The 16,363-nt window shown below is 40.2% G+C and overlaps 1 protein-coding gene across 1 annotated transcript in view; it reads right to left on the reverse strand.

Moving 5' to 3' along the window:
• Window positions 1–10,445, reverse strand: part of LOC134355462 (lamina-associated polypeptide 2-like) — a 30,869-nt gene extending 20,424 nt beyond the window's left edge. Inside the window, exon 1 of the mRNA XM_063065386.1 lies at window positions 10,187–10,445. Within this exon, the coding sequence (XP_062921456.1) occupies window positions 10,187–10,411 (225 nt within the window). The 5' untranslated portion in view covers window positions 10,412–10,445. The remainder of the gene's footprint in view (window positions 1–10,186) is intronic.
• Window positions 10,446–16,363: the final 5,918 nt, after the last annotated feature.

The following is a 16,363-nucleotide window of genomic DNA, read 5'->3' on the forward strand; positions in this document are numbered from 1 at the left end:
GTCATTATATTACTCAATATTGTTATGTTAAGTTTGCTTCACCCAAGGAAACTTCTTCACTGATGAAAAGTAATCATTCAATATAATTTTGATATCAAAAAAGAGTACAACATTGCTATTAATACAGAATGATATTGTACAGAAACAGGTCCTTCAGCCATTCATGTCTACATTGACAATGTTGCCATTTACACATGATCTGTATCCCTCTACCCCTTGTTTGTATATATGTATAGATGCCTCTTAATCATTGCTATCGTATCTTTTTCTACTACCCTAACACCTCCCAGGCATTTGCCACTATAATTAGACCTCCCTGCCGCCTTAAATCTACACCCTTTAGCACTTGACATAGCCATATGAAAAAAAAAACTTCTAACCTATCAATGTCTCTCAATTTTATAAACTTCTATCAGGTTGCTCTCCAGTCACAAACATGCCTGAGAAAATGTGTTTGTCCAACTTTTCCTTATGGTTTACTCTCTAATCCAGTCAACATCACACAGTGATCTCTAGTGTAGCATTTTCAAAGCCTTCACATCTTTGCAGCAGTATGGCAATTACAACTGCACACGTTATTCCAAATGTGGCCCAACTAAAGCTCCTACACCATCTGCAAGGAGTTAATATGTTCTTGCTATGTCCACTTTATGAACAGATTAAAAGATTAAATATTGTGTTCAGTCACAAAGCTTATGGGGTAACTTATGAAATAGGTGTTAGGATACCACTGACATGTGCAAGGGGGTAAACATTTGTTCATAGTAGGCAATGGTGTATACAAGTAGCACCAAGCCAAGCACATCATGGAGATATCCTTGGAATGTGGAAGAAACCATTTTTTTGTCCTAATAGCTTCTTATCCAGTTTCTTTCCTGAAGAATTCAACTGCAATGAAGATGAATTTTGAAACACCATACAAGCTAAGCACTGCATAAAAGTGAAAAACCTGCTTTATTTAATTCAAAGTGAAAATAATGGCATGTCACATTGCACAATGTTTGAATCAGGTCAAAAGCAAATGCCTGAAGTTATTCTGCTGCATTGGAATGTGAAATGGGTTTGGATTCAGCCTTACCACCAAATGCTGTTCAGGAGAAAAACTTAAAGGCAAAACTGCCTGTAATTGAGAATTTTTTTTTTTAAATACAATGAACACAATATACTCTAGTTTCATTCCAAGGCTACAGACAAGATTCAATGGATGCCCAGAATTCTAAACCTTGCTTATTGCCCTAGTTCTCAAGTACAGTTGTGGTATTTGCTATGGTCTTATTCCAAACTAGGAATAGAATAATGAAAACTGGAAAGAGCTGTGCAACAAGTTGGACAGGATAAAAAGGAAGAAAGCAAAGGTGAGGCAGAACATGTCAGGAGGGGGAAATCCATTACTTACAGGGTGAGCACAATCAGAAAAAATTTATGCACTTGTTACTGAGTTAATGCAGAGACTATTTAGACATTCTATTTAGACATTCCTCACCATCATAAAAACATCGAAATCTACAGCACATTACAGACCCTTCAGCCCACAATGTTGTGCCAACCATGTAACCTACTCTAGAAACTGCCTAGAATTTCTCTACTGCATAGCCCTCAATTTTTCTAAGCTCCATGCACCTGTCTGCTAAAAGACCCTCTTTTATCTGCCTCTACCACCTTCACTTGCAGTGCATTCCACGCATCCACCACTGAGTGAAAAACTTACCCCTGTAAAACTTACCAGCTTGTACCCATTTCCAAGCACCTTAAAACTATGCCCCCTTGTGTTAGCTTTTTCAGCTCTGGGAAAAAGCCTCTGGCTATCCACACGATCAATGCCTCTCATCATCTTATACACCTCTATCAGGACACCCCTCATCTTTCATCACTCCAAGGAAAAAAGGCCAAGTTCACTCAACCTATATTCACAAGGCATGCTCTCCAATCCAGGCAACATCCTTGTAAACCTCCTCTGCACTCTCTCTATAGTATCCACATCCTTCCTGTAGTCAGGTGACCAGAATGGAATACAGTACTCCAAGTGGGGTCTATCTAAAGTCTTATATAGCAGCAACATTCTTGAACTCATCCCACGGTTGATGAGGGCCAACACACCATATACCTTCTTAACAACACTGTCAACCTGCGCAGCATCTTTGAATGTCCTATGGACATGGAGCCCAAGATCTTGCTGATCCTCCACACACCCAAGAGTCTTACCATTAATATTATATTCTGTCTTCAAATTTGACCTACTGAAATGAACCACTTCACACTTATCTGGGTTGAACTCCATATGCCACTTCTCAGCCCAGTTCTGCATTCTATCAATGTTGTGCTGTAACCTCTGACAATCCTAATAATTTAGTAGTATACGTACCATGTCATATGATACAGGCGATGCAAGTTTTCAAAGTACATTTATTATCAAAGACCGTATGAATTATACAACCTTGAGATTTGTTTGCTTCTAGGCAGTCACAAAGCAAGAAACTCAAAAGAGCCCAGTTAAAAAAAAGACCAACCCCCAACATGCACAAAGAAGGGGGGGGGGGGGGAATAAATCATGCAAAGTAAGCAGCAACAACAGCAGCATTCTGAATCATATTGAGTCCTTAAATCCAAATCCCCAGAGTGGGCCCAAAGCCTCACTGTTCAGTTCATCATATTAGCAGAGCAAATCACCGCAAAGACGATTATGTTTATTCATTTCCATAGATACTACCCGACTTGCTCAGCTCCTTCTAAATTTTGTTTGTTGCAATGGATAGGAATTGGTTTGAAGTATCCTAATGTCATAATACAAATTAGAGAAATGGGTACTAATTTACTGGGCCAGTAATCTGGAAAGATTTATTTAACTCCCAAGAAGGAAGCTGGAAATTTGAATTCAAGAAATAAAATAAATCTGCAAAAACAAAGTATTGTTGCATCAATAAAGCTGATTAAAAACTAGATCATAAAAACTTCATTAATGCCAAACATAATTCTGGAAGAACTACCAGTGAAACTCTAGGTCTAATCTCCACACTATTCATAATTTATCTCGAACACAGAACTACAAAATATAAGAGGCTTGACAGCCAAGTACATTGCTAACTGTACTTGATTAACTGTAGTTTCTGACAAATTACTGTACATACTCTAATTAATAGCTTTTGGTGAGCTAGGAAGTTTGTAGTCTGCTGAGGGCTAGATCTATGGCATTCAAGTCTGGTGTACAAGAAAACCAGTAACGACTTATGAAGGGCTATCACAAGAGCGATTTCCAATCCGTACAGATTGTGGTCTTTAACATCTCTACCTCACCGACAATCAATGCTGGTGCACCTCAGGGATGTGTGCTTAGCCCACTGCTTTACTCTCTCTACAACTATGACTGTGGCCTCGCACAGCTTAAATGCCATCTATAAATTTGCTGGCAACACAGTGTTACTGGCAGAATTTCAGATGGTGATGAGAAGGTGTACAGGAGCGAGACACACCAGTCAGTTGAGTAGTGTCGCAGCACTCAATGTTAATAAAACCAAAGGAATGACTGTGGATTTCAGAAGGAGCAAGACAAGAGAACACACACACCAGTTCTCAGAGCGATCAGAGGTGGAAAGAATGAGCAATTTCAATAGGTGTATCAATATTTCTGAGGATCTAACCTGGTCCCAACATATCAATCCAGTTATAAAAGCAGGGTTAATTCACAACGGCTGTAATTCATTAGGAGTTTGAGGAGATTTGGTATGTCATCTAAAACACTTGCCAATTTCTACAGATGTACAGTGGAGAGCATTCTAACTGGCTAGATCATTGCTTGGTATGGGAGGGGAGGGGCTACTGCACAGGATTGAAATAAACTGCAGAGAATTGTAAACTTAGCTCCATTGTGGGCACTAGCCTCCGTAGTATCCAGGACCCCCCATCCCATCACCCAGTACATGCCGTTCTCATTTTTACTACAGGAATGAGGTACAGAAGCCTGAAGGTACACACTCAACAATTCAGCAACAGCTTCTTCCCCTCTGTCATTCCGATTTTTGCAATGGACAGTGAACCCATGAACATTACTTTACTACTTTTTATTATATATATATATATATATATATATATATATATATATATATATACACACACACACACATACACAGTAATTCATTTCTCCTCCCATTATATATTGCATTGTAATGCTGCCGCAAAACAACAAATTTCATGACATATGCCAGTGATATTAAACCAGACTCTGATTTTGATTCAGCTGTACAGGTTCACAATCCCTAACTCAAAATTCTGAAATCCAAAAAGCTCCGAAAACCGAAGTCTTGTTCACCAACAGCTGACGTCACTCAGGTGTGACATGGCAGCACTAGCAGAAGCTGCCAGATGTCAGTTGTAGCTCAGCGCTCATACTGGTTATGCACTGGTTACAAGTGCATTTGCTATTCGCTGATATTTTGTGTTCACTGTTGACTGTGTTTAATTTCACTGTGAAAATGTCAAAAAGAGCTGCAGATACCCCTATGGGTAACAATGAGAAAAAAAAGAGGAGGAAGCATCTATCATTATCAATAATGCAGAAAGTGGATCTATTGGTGTGTCTGTGCGGCATCTTACTGAAGAATATGGTGTCGGAACTACCACTGTATATGATTTAAAGAAACAGAAAGACAAGTTACTGAAATTTTATAGTGACAGTGACATTCTACATTTATTCCAATAAATAATTTATCATGTGTTTGATTCGGTTCGTTTGAAGCTGCATATTTTTATGTTTCATTGAATGTTTTTTTTCTTGTCATTATTCCCTAAACAATACAGTCTAACTATTTACATAGCATTTACATTGTATTAGGTATTATAAGTAATCTAGAGATGATTTAAAGTATACGGGAGGATATGCATAGGTCCAGAGCTCCGCTGGGTCCTAAAGTCCACCGCACTGACAAAGGTTAAATAAGGGACTTGAGCATACATGTTTTTTGGTACCCGAAGGGGTCCCGGAACCAATAAGGAGGGATTCTGAAATCCGGAAAATCCTTAATTCCAAAATGCAACTGGCCCCAAGGATTTCGTATAAGAGATTGTGGGCCTGTATTGTTTTCAGCACTGATCACTATAATAATTATGACTGGAAATACAGACTTCTTTGCTCAGCCTCCCAACCCATAGCCCAAAGACAAAGGCAAAGTTAATAATTTAACTAATAACTTGTTCTTATACTATTAAAATAATCGCTTATTTCAGCAATATGTTGGGATGCCAATGAAGCTTCTGTAACTGTAACAACTTAATGTGCATTTTGTTATTCTTTTCTCTTATATTACCTCAAATGCACTGTTGTAATGAAGTGATCTACGTGAATGGCATGCAAGCAGCTTTTCACTGTACTTTGGAATATGTGACAATTAAACAACCAAGTTAAATCACATCATGCTACAAACAAAACAGGGAGCTAGCAGGATCAGAATTGCACAATTACTAAGAATATTGCCATCAAGAATATTCAGCCAGATCACCCAGCTGAACCAGATAATTTCTATAAACAGAAGTTCCTATTCTTTCTTCTCCATTTACTGTATGGTAAAATACTGTTACTTGCACTGGGTTTCTCAAGCAATCAGCATTCATCTTGGGAATTTTAGGGTTTTTTTTGTGAATTAGTAAACCACAGCCAAATCAAATTCTGTTTTAAATACAAACTACATATTTGCATGCCCTTTAGCAATCATTTAGTAAATCAGGAATTGTAAACAATTATGATGCTATCAACTAATTCATTGCAAACTAGAGTTTGAACCCAAGATCTTCCTTGAGTATAGATTTGGAAAAATAAAATCATTAATTCACATTTCTAACACAATTAAAAAAAAAATGAAAGCCAAAATAATCAACCCTTCTATTGATATTTTGTTTTGGAAATGGTGAACTGTGCATTAGATTAATGGAATTCCCCTGATAGTACAGATGGTGATCACACCCTGTAGCAAATAACAGAAAATCTACAGGGCTGTAAATCCACGAAACACACACAAAATACTGGAGGATCTCAGCAGGCCAGGCTCTCGACCCGAAACTTTGCATGTACTCTTTTGCATAGATGCTGCCCGGCCTGCTGAGTTCCTCCAGTATTTTGTGTGTGTTGTAACAGTAAGGAACAGTTTGAATTCCCAATTTACTATATTCCAATTAGCCAGTGTTTCCAGCATAATTACAAAAGGTCAAAAGAAGCCAAAATGTGAAAACAGAAGTGAGATTGAAATGAGAAAATTTAAGAAACAAATCTTTTTAAAAAACTTGTACATAAACTTATCTTTACTATAAAGCTAACTTCAAATATAACATTGAGCTAATCCATCCATACCTAGCACTCGAAATTAATACAAATACAGTAAACAGGAACAAGGCTATTCATCAAAATTCACCCATCCTGAAAGATATGAAAGAACTGTATTTCAGTACTGTATTATTTCTTTAAAAAGTCATGCCCAGCATACCCTTCTGGGGTTGTGTATTTCACATGCTCATTGTTCTTTTGTAAGATATTCCTTACACAAGCAAATAAACGTACCTAAACCTAGAAACATGTTTTGAATTCTGAAATAGAGAGAAAGGACAATGAATTAAAGGTTAGCATTGGGACATTCTCAAACGGGAATAGATCGACAGATTCTGATCAGCTGTAATGCTTAAAAGGAAGTGGGCAGCAGCTGCAATTAAGGCACTTTGATAATGGTGAATATGACAAAAGGCAAATGGAAACCAGAGGGGCTAGATTGCAAAAGTGGACCCAAGCGATAAACATGGAGGCCATTTAGTATAAATCAGCTTCAAAATCAGTCTAACATCATGAGTGTAATCACAAAATACTCTGCAGATGCTGGGGTCAAAGCAACACACACAACACGCTGGAGAAACTCAACAGGTCGGGCTGCATCCATGGAAATAAACAGTTTTGTCCTGACGAAGGGTCCTGGCCCGAAACGTTGACGGTTCGTTTCCACGGATGCTGCCCGACCTGCTGAGTTCCTCTAACATCATGAGTGAACTGGCTGGTCTAGTGCTATTTTTCCCAGCGTTCAATGTACGCAAGTTGTTTGTAAAGTCCTCTCCAATAAACACATCTACACAGAGCACTGTCACACATCGATCTAAGACCCCCATGAGCCGGGCCATATTCTCTTCTCACTGCTGCATCAAGGGGCAGGAGCCTTAAGAACCACACCATCAGGTTTAAAAACAGTTATTCCCTCACAACCACCAGGCTCATGAACCAGTGGGAGTAACATAGGTTGTGAACAGTGCCCACAACCGATGTTTTCACTTTTAAGGACTCATCATCTCATATTCTCAATATTTATCCTTATTTGTTAATTATTTCTTTTATTTCCTTTGAATTTCTGTAGTTTGCTCTCCTTTGCATATTGGTTGTTTGTCCATCCTGTTGGGTGCAGTCTTTCAATGATTCTATTGTGTTTCTTGGATTTACTGTGTATGCTTGCAAGAAAATGAATCACAAGGTTGTATATGGTGACCAGTATGTATCTTAATAAATTTACTTTGAACTTTGAAAAGAGCAAATAGTCCACTTCAACTTTAATGACAGGCCTGAAATCAGTGTTGAGGAAGCGAAACTAATAGCACTGGCTGAAGTCATTTTAAATGAATCTTGCGCCATATAAATTTACCAAACTTCTGAGTGTTAACTTATTCTTCTGCTATCGTGATTAGATTTTCCAAGAAACGTGGCTAAAATCTAATCCACTGCATTTTTAAGAATCCCTGCAATGCTACTTCTGATGTGACTTTGTGCATAGCAGGTCATGCCTATCAAGGAAGTTACCAAGAAGGCTGATGAAGGAAAGGAAGTGGATGTTGTCTACACGGACTTCAGCAAGGCTTTGACAAAGTCCCACATGGGAGGCTGGTCCGGAAGGCTAAGTTGCTTGCCATTCAGCACGAAGTAGTCGACTGGATTCAACATTAGCTTAACAGAAGCTAGAGTGGCAGTAGATAGATGTGGGTCTGTCAGGCCGCAGGGATTGGTGCTGGGTCCAATGTCGGTTATCATCTATATTAATGATCTAGATAATGTGGTAAAAATGGATCACTACTGATGATACCAAGATTGGGGCGTAGTGGACAGCAAGGAAGGCTATTGAATGATGCAGTGTGATTAGGACAAGCTGGGAAAATGGGTTGAAAAACAGCAGATGGAATTCAATGTAGACAATTGTGAGGTATTGCACTTGAGGACAAGCCAGGGCTACAGTCAATGGTAGGGCACGCAGTAGAATACCAGGGACCTGGGAATACAGATCCATAATTCCTTGAAAGTGGCATCACAGGTAGACATGGTTGTAATGAGAGCTTTTGGTACATTTCCCTTCATAAATCAGAGCACTGCATACAGGAGTTGAGATGTTATATTGATGCTGTATAAAATGCAGGTGAGGCTGAATTTGGAGTACGGTGTGCATTTCTGGGCAGCTACTTACAGGAAATACATCAATAAGCTTGAAAGAGTACAGGCAAAATTTACAAGGATGTTGCCAGGGCGTGAGGACCCGAGTTACCGTAGAACTTTATTTACTGGAGCGTAGGGGAAAGAGGGAGATTTTATAGAAGCATACAAAATTAGAAGGGTGAATGCATGCAGGCTTTTCCCCCCCCAAGTTGGGTGAGACTAATACTAAAGGTCATAGGTTAGGGTGCAAGGTGAAATATTTAAGGGGAAGCTGAGGGTGGTGAGTGTGGAATGAGCTGCCAGAGGACATGGTAGATGCAGGTTCAATTGCAACATTCAAGGAAAGTTTGTATAGGTAGGTAAATAAATCAGAGATGTTTGAAGGCTATGGTCTGGGTGCAGGTAGATGGGATTAGGCAGAAGACCAGGCTGGCATGGACCAGATAGGTCATAGGGCCTGTTTCTATGCTGTAATGTTCTATGAGTCCATTCCAAAACCCCTCCTTCTGCCTATTCTCCACATCCAGACCCACCAAATCTGGATATGACATATAGCAAACCATGAGAGTTCTTTTTAAAGAAGCATAATCAGTGATTAAGGAACAGAACTTTGCAGGAATTGGGGTGTCATGTTGCAGTTATGCAAAACATTGTTTGAGGTGTTCTTGTTTGCAGTTCTGGCTCCCATGCTACAAGAATGTGGTGGCATTGCAAAGTGTAGTACAAATGGCATTAAAATTTTATGATTGCAGGTCACTGACCCAAAATATTAATTCTATTTCTCTGTTCAGAGATGCAGCCTGACAGAGCATTTTTTCATTTTCAGTTCTGATTTCTTGCATCCAAAGTTATTTTTCAGTTTCCATTTGAAAGTTAATTATTGGGATACCACATTGTGGGTGTGGGGAGAGAAGGTTTTTTTTGCGGAAACAAAGGGGGGGGGGAGACAGAGACAGAGACACACTAGATGAAAATGTTTAAAGAAACCAAATCTTGGAAAAGTGATACAAAAACATAAAACGCTGGATACACTCGGCAAATCAGGCAAATAAGAAACTGAGATAACCTCAATTCAGATCTTTTCACAGGTGCTGCCTAGCCTGTTTCCAGCATTTTTCGTTGTTATTAACCATCATGTTTGTTGGTTAATACGAAATACACAAGTTTGATCAAATAAGATCACATACCTTCAAAAATAAAAGCCACAAGATTCGTCATCAGTGGTAGGGGTGTATATATATATATAGAAAGTAATACGATTAATTGCGGGAAACTGCCGATGTAATCACAACAGCAGGTTAAAAAAAATCTCCCTCTCTAATCTGCTTCGCGTAGTAACGGCCATTTTGTAGCTTTAATGTCAATGAAGCTTTGTCAGTTTAGGACACTCGACTAATGATTTCAAATATACTGCGATGTTTCCCAACAAGTGTTCTCTTGCTTTGTATAAAAAATCTTACTTCGAAATAAACATTTATGAATGCATTTGTGCGGGGAATTTGAAAAGCCGGGTGACTGAATAGAAACCAAATTAAGCCAGTATTGAACTATACAAAGAACAGAAGATATACCGGGAACCAATACGCAAACAATATTTTACTGGATCAAAAAAATGCACACAACTATTAGCAAATGCAACCATAATCTAGAAGAAAAAAAAATCAACCTCATAATCCAACTGAAAAATACTGTCAACTATCGCCACATTCAAATACGGAAACATACAGACACCGATTTCCCTAAACTCACGGTGCTTTTAACTTCTGAAGAATCCTCCTCGTCGCTGGAAAAATCCGCCCTCAATTCTGACTTATTCTTAGAAGTAATGTGTTTTAAATAGAGCTGAACGTAAACCTCTTTCTTCTGCTCCCTTCGCGGTAAAGGTACGTTATGAGCAATTAATTCACTCTTCAGTCTGCCTTTAGTTAACTGATTCGGATCCCGATTTTCCCAAGTATCCGACATATTCAACATAGGCGCCAAATAGTTCTTTTATTATTGAATAAGGTTAGACACTAACCAAAGAAACAGCATTAAAATATCCCTCGGCACACACGCATGTGTGAAATACAAACGATATGAAAACAAGTTCGACTGATTGGACGCGATTAAAACAAGAAACTCATTGGTCAATCTCTTATTAACCCGTTCGACGCCACGTCTCAAATCGCACGACCTTAGCACTTGTGTTATACAAATAGCTACATTCTCCCCAAAATTTCTCACCAACATATATGCAAGGATTCAGAGACCAAATGGTTAGGCGACGAGAAAGCATCGACATGATACTGTATTACAGTTTGGATGATTTAATCGCTGCAGCTACGATATCAACATAGTCCTGGAGAAATACAGTACAGCACTTAAACGGGCCCTTCGGCCCAACTGGTCGATGCCGACCAAGGCGTCGACCTCAGCTAGTTCCACTTGCACGCGTTTGATCCATGTCCCTCAAATGGCTTTTAAGTGTCATTACTGCACCTGCCTCCAGCATATTCTCTGACAGCTGGTTCCATATGTGCACCACCCACTCTAAAAAATTTGCCCCTCAGGTTTCCTGGTTTTGGGTTACCCTTCCCTGGGGAAAGGGCTGTGCCTTCACCCCATCTACAATTTTACACACGTCTAAGCCCCCCGCCCCAGTCTCTTCATTCCGGGGAATTAAGAACCTAACCAATATCTCCATACAACTGGGACCAGAGTTCTGGCAACATTTTCATAAATCTGCACTCTTTCCACCTTCATGATGCCTTTTTGGATTCAGAATGTGCTTGCCCACAGAAAGCAGAGAATAGTAGCAGAAGAAAAGTATTCTACTGGGAGGATGGAGAGCCGGTGTTCTGCAGGGATCTGTCCTGGGACCTCTGCTGTTTGTGATTTTTATAAAGGACTGGGACAAAGAAGTGGAAGGGTGGGTTAAGTTTGTAGATGACATGGAGCTTGTACGTGCTGTGGATTGTGTAGAAGGTTGTAGTAGTTTACAATGGGATTGGCAGGATACAGAGGTGTTCTGAGAAACAGGAGATGGAGTTCAACCTGGAGTTGAGTTGAGACTTTTCCCTGGAGTGGAAGTGGCTAATACAAGGGGGCATAACTTTTAAGGTGTTATGAGGAAAGTGTATTATGGGGGGGGGGGGGTTGATAGATTTTTTTAAAAAAACACAGCAGAAAGTGGTAGAGCAATGGTATGCATCACCATGGGTGATGGTAGGGACAAGTATGTTAGAGTAGGGGTACCCAACCTTAAGCACAAATGATTTTCTAGCACACGTTATTCATTAATTTGAGTCCAAACATAACTAGATGTATTTAAATGGATAATTCCTATATTTCAAGTTTTTTATGGCATTTATCTGGTCCACCGTCTGCTCATTAATACCCAATCCGGCCCACAGAGGCAAAAAGGTTGCCGACCCCTGCATTAGAGCACTTAAGAGGCTTAGATAGTACTTAATTCTTCTTTCAGCTGTGTGCCTATGTGGAGGGAAGGGTTAGATTGATCCTGGATAGGTTAAAGGATTGGCACAACACTGAGGGCTGAAAAGTCTGTACTGTGTTGCACTATGTACGCAACTAAAACGGGGTAATCAAACATATAGACAATACTCCAAGATACAGCCTCTTACAGGCAATGCCTTAATTATTGAAGGCCGATGTGAGAAACACCTTCACTCCCAGCTACTTTCTTCAGTGAACTGTGTACATGCACTTCTACGTCCCTCTGTCCACACACTTCCCAGGGTGCTACCACTCACTGTACAAGCCTTGCCCTGGTTTGTCTTCCCAAAATATAACATCACTTTTATATGGATTAAATATTATTTGCCTGTCCGCTGACCAAACTTATCAGGATTCCCCTGAAATTTTTGATAACTTTCTTCACTGTCTCTCTGAAATCATCTATTGTAGTATCATCTGCAAATCTACTAACCACACCTTATACATTCTCATCCAATTTTTTGAAATATAAATAATAAGTAACAAAGGTCCCAGCACCAATCTCTATGGCACAGGCCTCCAGTTCAAAAACAACCTTTTACTATTACCCTCTGCTATCTTTCATCAAGCCAGTTATGCTTCCAGTTAGCCAACTCTGTCTGGATCACTTGGAATTCTAATCTTCTTGATTAACCTTCTATTCAGATCCTTGTCAAAGGCCTTGCTAAAGTCAAGCTTGCTCTCATTCATTTCCTTCTTGGTTAATTCTTTGAAGAAACCTATTAGATTTGTCATGATCTCCTCAGACATGTAACTGGATACTGATAAATTGGTCAGGAATATCCTATTAAGACTATAAGACATAGGAGCAGAATTAAGCCATTTGGCCCATCAAATCTGCTCTGCCATTCCATTATGGATGATCTATTATCCCTCTCAACTCCTTTTCCTGCCTTTTCCATATAACCCTTGATACCCTAATCTAGAGCCTATTAACCTCCAATTTAAATATGCCCAATGACTTGGCTTCCACTGCCTATAGCAATGAATTCCACAGATTCACTATCTTCTGGCTAAAGAAATTACTCATCGTTGTTCTAAAGGGACATCCCTCTATAATGAAGCTGTCCCCTCTGGTGCTAGACTCCCCCACTAAAGGAAACATTCTCTCCACATCCACTCTTAACTATGTCTTTCAGTATTTGATAGGTTTCATTGAGATTCTCCCCCCCCCCCCCCAGCAAGCGCAGGCCCAGAGCCATCAATTGCTCCTCAAACATTAACCCTTTCATTCTCAGAATCAATAAATTACCATCTTTTACCTGTGATAAGGACTGTCACATCCAGAGAACACCAAAATGTGAAGGTGTTGATTCCCTTTTTAGATCACTTGCATTCTAGGTGACCAAGGAGGCCAACATGGTAACTCCTGACCCTTCTGCAAATGAGGCACTAAGTGCTTATCAGGATGGTCAGAGGGGTGATTTGGAAAGTGGTGATTTCATGTTCAACATGTTTTCTCATTGATTCAAGCTTCTCTCAAAAAGTACAGGAGATTGATGAGGTTTATGCTGGGATTAGAGTTCATCTTCCAACATTTATCTTTAGATGGTCAAAGGTTCACTAGTGTACTGCGGGGAATGGTGAATTTCATTACCAAAATCTTTCTTCTCAGGAACCAACTCAGTGCTATGGAAGTGGCTTAGTTTCCAGGGATTCATGATGATCCCTATAATCAGAAAATAAATGTTCTATGCCAGGGAAAACTTGAGGTCCACAAGGCCAGATCAGAACTAAAAACAATGACCTCAGGCATAAACAGTATTGCAGCTGATGTTATAAAGTCTGCCACTGAGAAATTTCAATTTCAAATTCACAACCTCATCTCCTATGTCAGAGAGGAAGAAGACAAGCCACTGGATCTCAGCAACATTATAATCATCACCATCTTTAACAAAGGAAACAAATCCAACTGTGGTAATTACAAAGCGGATCTCTTCACTGTCTGCCATGGGGGTATATAATTCATAAAATCCTCAGCTACCTTCTCCAGGTGACCAAAAAGTTGCTACTAAAATTACAAAGTGGATTCCTTCCATCTGTCTAGAGGGACACTGAATATAACCTTCCCCGGACTCAAATAGAAAGAGCAACACAAACCACTCTGTATGGTATTTTCCAATTATATTTTGATAATGCCACAGTAGAGAAAATGTGGAACATTCTCACACAACTGCATCGCCATCTAGTTTCATGATAGAATATAGTTCAGAGTTCAAAGTAAATTTATTATCAAAGTACATATAGTCATCGTCATAGTCATACTTTATTGATCCCGGGGGAAACTGGTTTTCGTTACAGTTGCACCATAAATAATAAATAGTAATAGAACCATAAATAGTTAAATAGTAGTACGTAAATAATGCCAGTAAATTATGAAATAAGTCCAGGACCAGCCTATCGGCTCAGGGTGTCTGACCCTCCAAGGGAGGAGTTGTAAAGTTTGATGGCCACAGGAAGGAATGACTTCCTATGATGCTCTGTGTTGCGTCTCGGAGGAATGAGTCTCTGGCTGAATGTACTCTGTTACGAGAATACACATAAAATTAAGATGTTTGCTGGCCTGGGCTAGCATCAGTGGCATCAGCAGTTGGTCTGCCACCTGCCCTCAGGGGAAGGAGAGATAAGGAACAATGGAGCAGCGTCTGGAGATGTGTAATGAAGGGATGTGGGAGGAAGAGCTGTCTGGAGCGGCTCCCCCCTTTGAGCCCTGAACTGTTTGAAGTGATGGACAGGCGATACCCCAGCAGGGGGATAAAAAGGGACAGGTTCGCTAAGACAGACACACACGCCACCCGAGGTAACGAGACCCTGGAAGCGGTGCGCTTCTCACGAGTGGGTGAGAAGTCCCAGACAACGACAAGGGTGGAAAGGTACGATCAGCGGGAACCCGGTGTGTGTCCGCCCTTGCCTGGGTGCCGGGTTCACTGCAGAGGATCGACCGCATCTGGAGGAGGGGTCACAGTCGGTGGCCTCAGGTGACATCACCAAGGACCTGCCCAAAAAGCTGTTTGTGAGCCATCTCGCTGGTCTGTGAGCCATCCTGCTGGTCTGTGAGTGAAGCCGTTCTGAATGATGAGTTGTTCCTATTCTATGTCTCTCTCCCCCCACCTTGTCCATCGCCATGGCAACGATTACTGCGAACTGAACTACAAACTGGACTGAACTTTGAGTCATTTTGAAATTGGTCATTTAACCCCTAGACAACGATAGAGCTTGATTGGTGCTGTTATCTTAATTCTGTGCACATGTGTGGTTATCATTGTTGACTTGTTGCATTTATTATCCTTTCGATTACTGTGTTGCTTGTCTCTTTAATAAAACTTTCTTAGTTCTAGTACTCCAGACTCCAACTGAGTGATCCATTTCTGCTGGTTTGGCAACCCAGTTACGGGGTACGTAACAACTCCATATGGTGAATATCTCACCATATACAACCTTGAGATACATTTTCGTGTTGATGCGCTCAATGGTGTGGAGGACTTTACCTATGATGGACAAAGGTTGTATTCTCAACTTTTTAAATAGGATTTTCCATTATCAGGCAATGGCATACTCAACAAATCCATAATAGAATAATAATAATAGAATCAATGAAAGACTGCACCAATTTGGCTGTTCAAGCAGTGTGCAAAAAACAAACTGTGCAAACATAAAAAGAAAAAAAATAATAAATAAGCAATAAATATCAAGAACATGAGATGAAGAGTTCTTGAAAGAGTCCATAGGTTGTGGGAACATTTCAGTGATGGGGCAAATGAAATTGAGCGAAGGTATCCCTACTGGTTCAAGAGCCTGAAGGCTGAGGTGTAGTCACTGTTCCTAAACCAGGTGGTTTGAGTCCTGAGGCTCCTGCACTTTCTTCCCAATGGCAGCAGCAAGAAGAGAGCATGACCTGGCTGGTGGGAGTCCCTGATGATGGATGTTGCTTTCCTGTGACAATGCATTGTGTTGATGTGCTCAATGCTGGGGAGGGCTTTACCTGTGATGGACTGGGCTGTAGCCACTACATTTTTGTAGGACCTTCCATTGAGGGGCATTGGTGTTTCCATTCCGAGCTGTGACGCAGCCAATCAATATACTTGCCATCACACGTTCACAGAAGTTTGTCAAAGTCTTAGATGTCATACCAAATCTTCGCAAACTCCCAAGTAGAGGTGATGTCATGGTCCTAACAAAAGGATCCACAACAACCCAGATTGACACCAAGCAAAGCTGTATCTTTAACTCTTTCCAACTTTTCTCACTGTAATGCTGCGCCTCACTTCCAATGAGCTTCCTGCTGGATTGGAGCTAATCTAATTGGGAATTTATTGAACTAATATTCAAGTTTATTGTCATTCAACTGTACACATGCATACCACTAAACAGTGTTCCTCTGGATCAAGTTGCACAACAGTACATATACTCAGAATCAAGTTTAATATC

The sequence above is a fragment of the Mobula hypostoma genome, chromosome 13, assembly GCF_963921235.1.
Source record: "Mobula hypostoma chromosome 13, sMobHyp1.1, whole genome shotgun sequence".
Lineage (NCBI taxonomy): Eukaryota > Metazoa > Chordata > Chondrichthyes > Myliobatiformes > Myliobatidae > Mobula > Mobula hypostoma.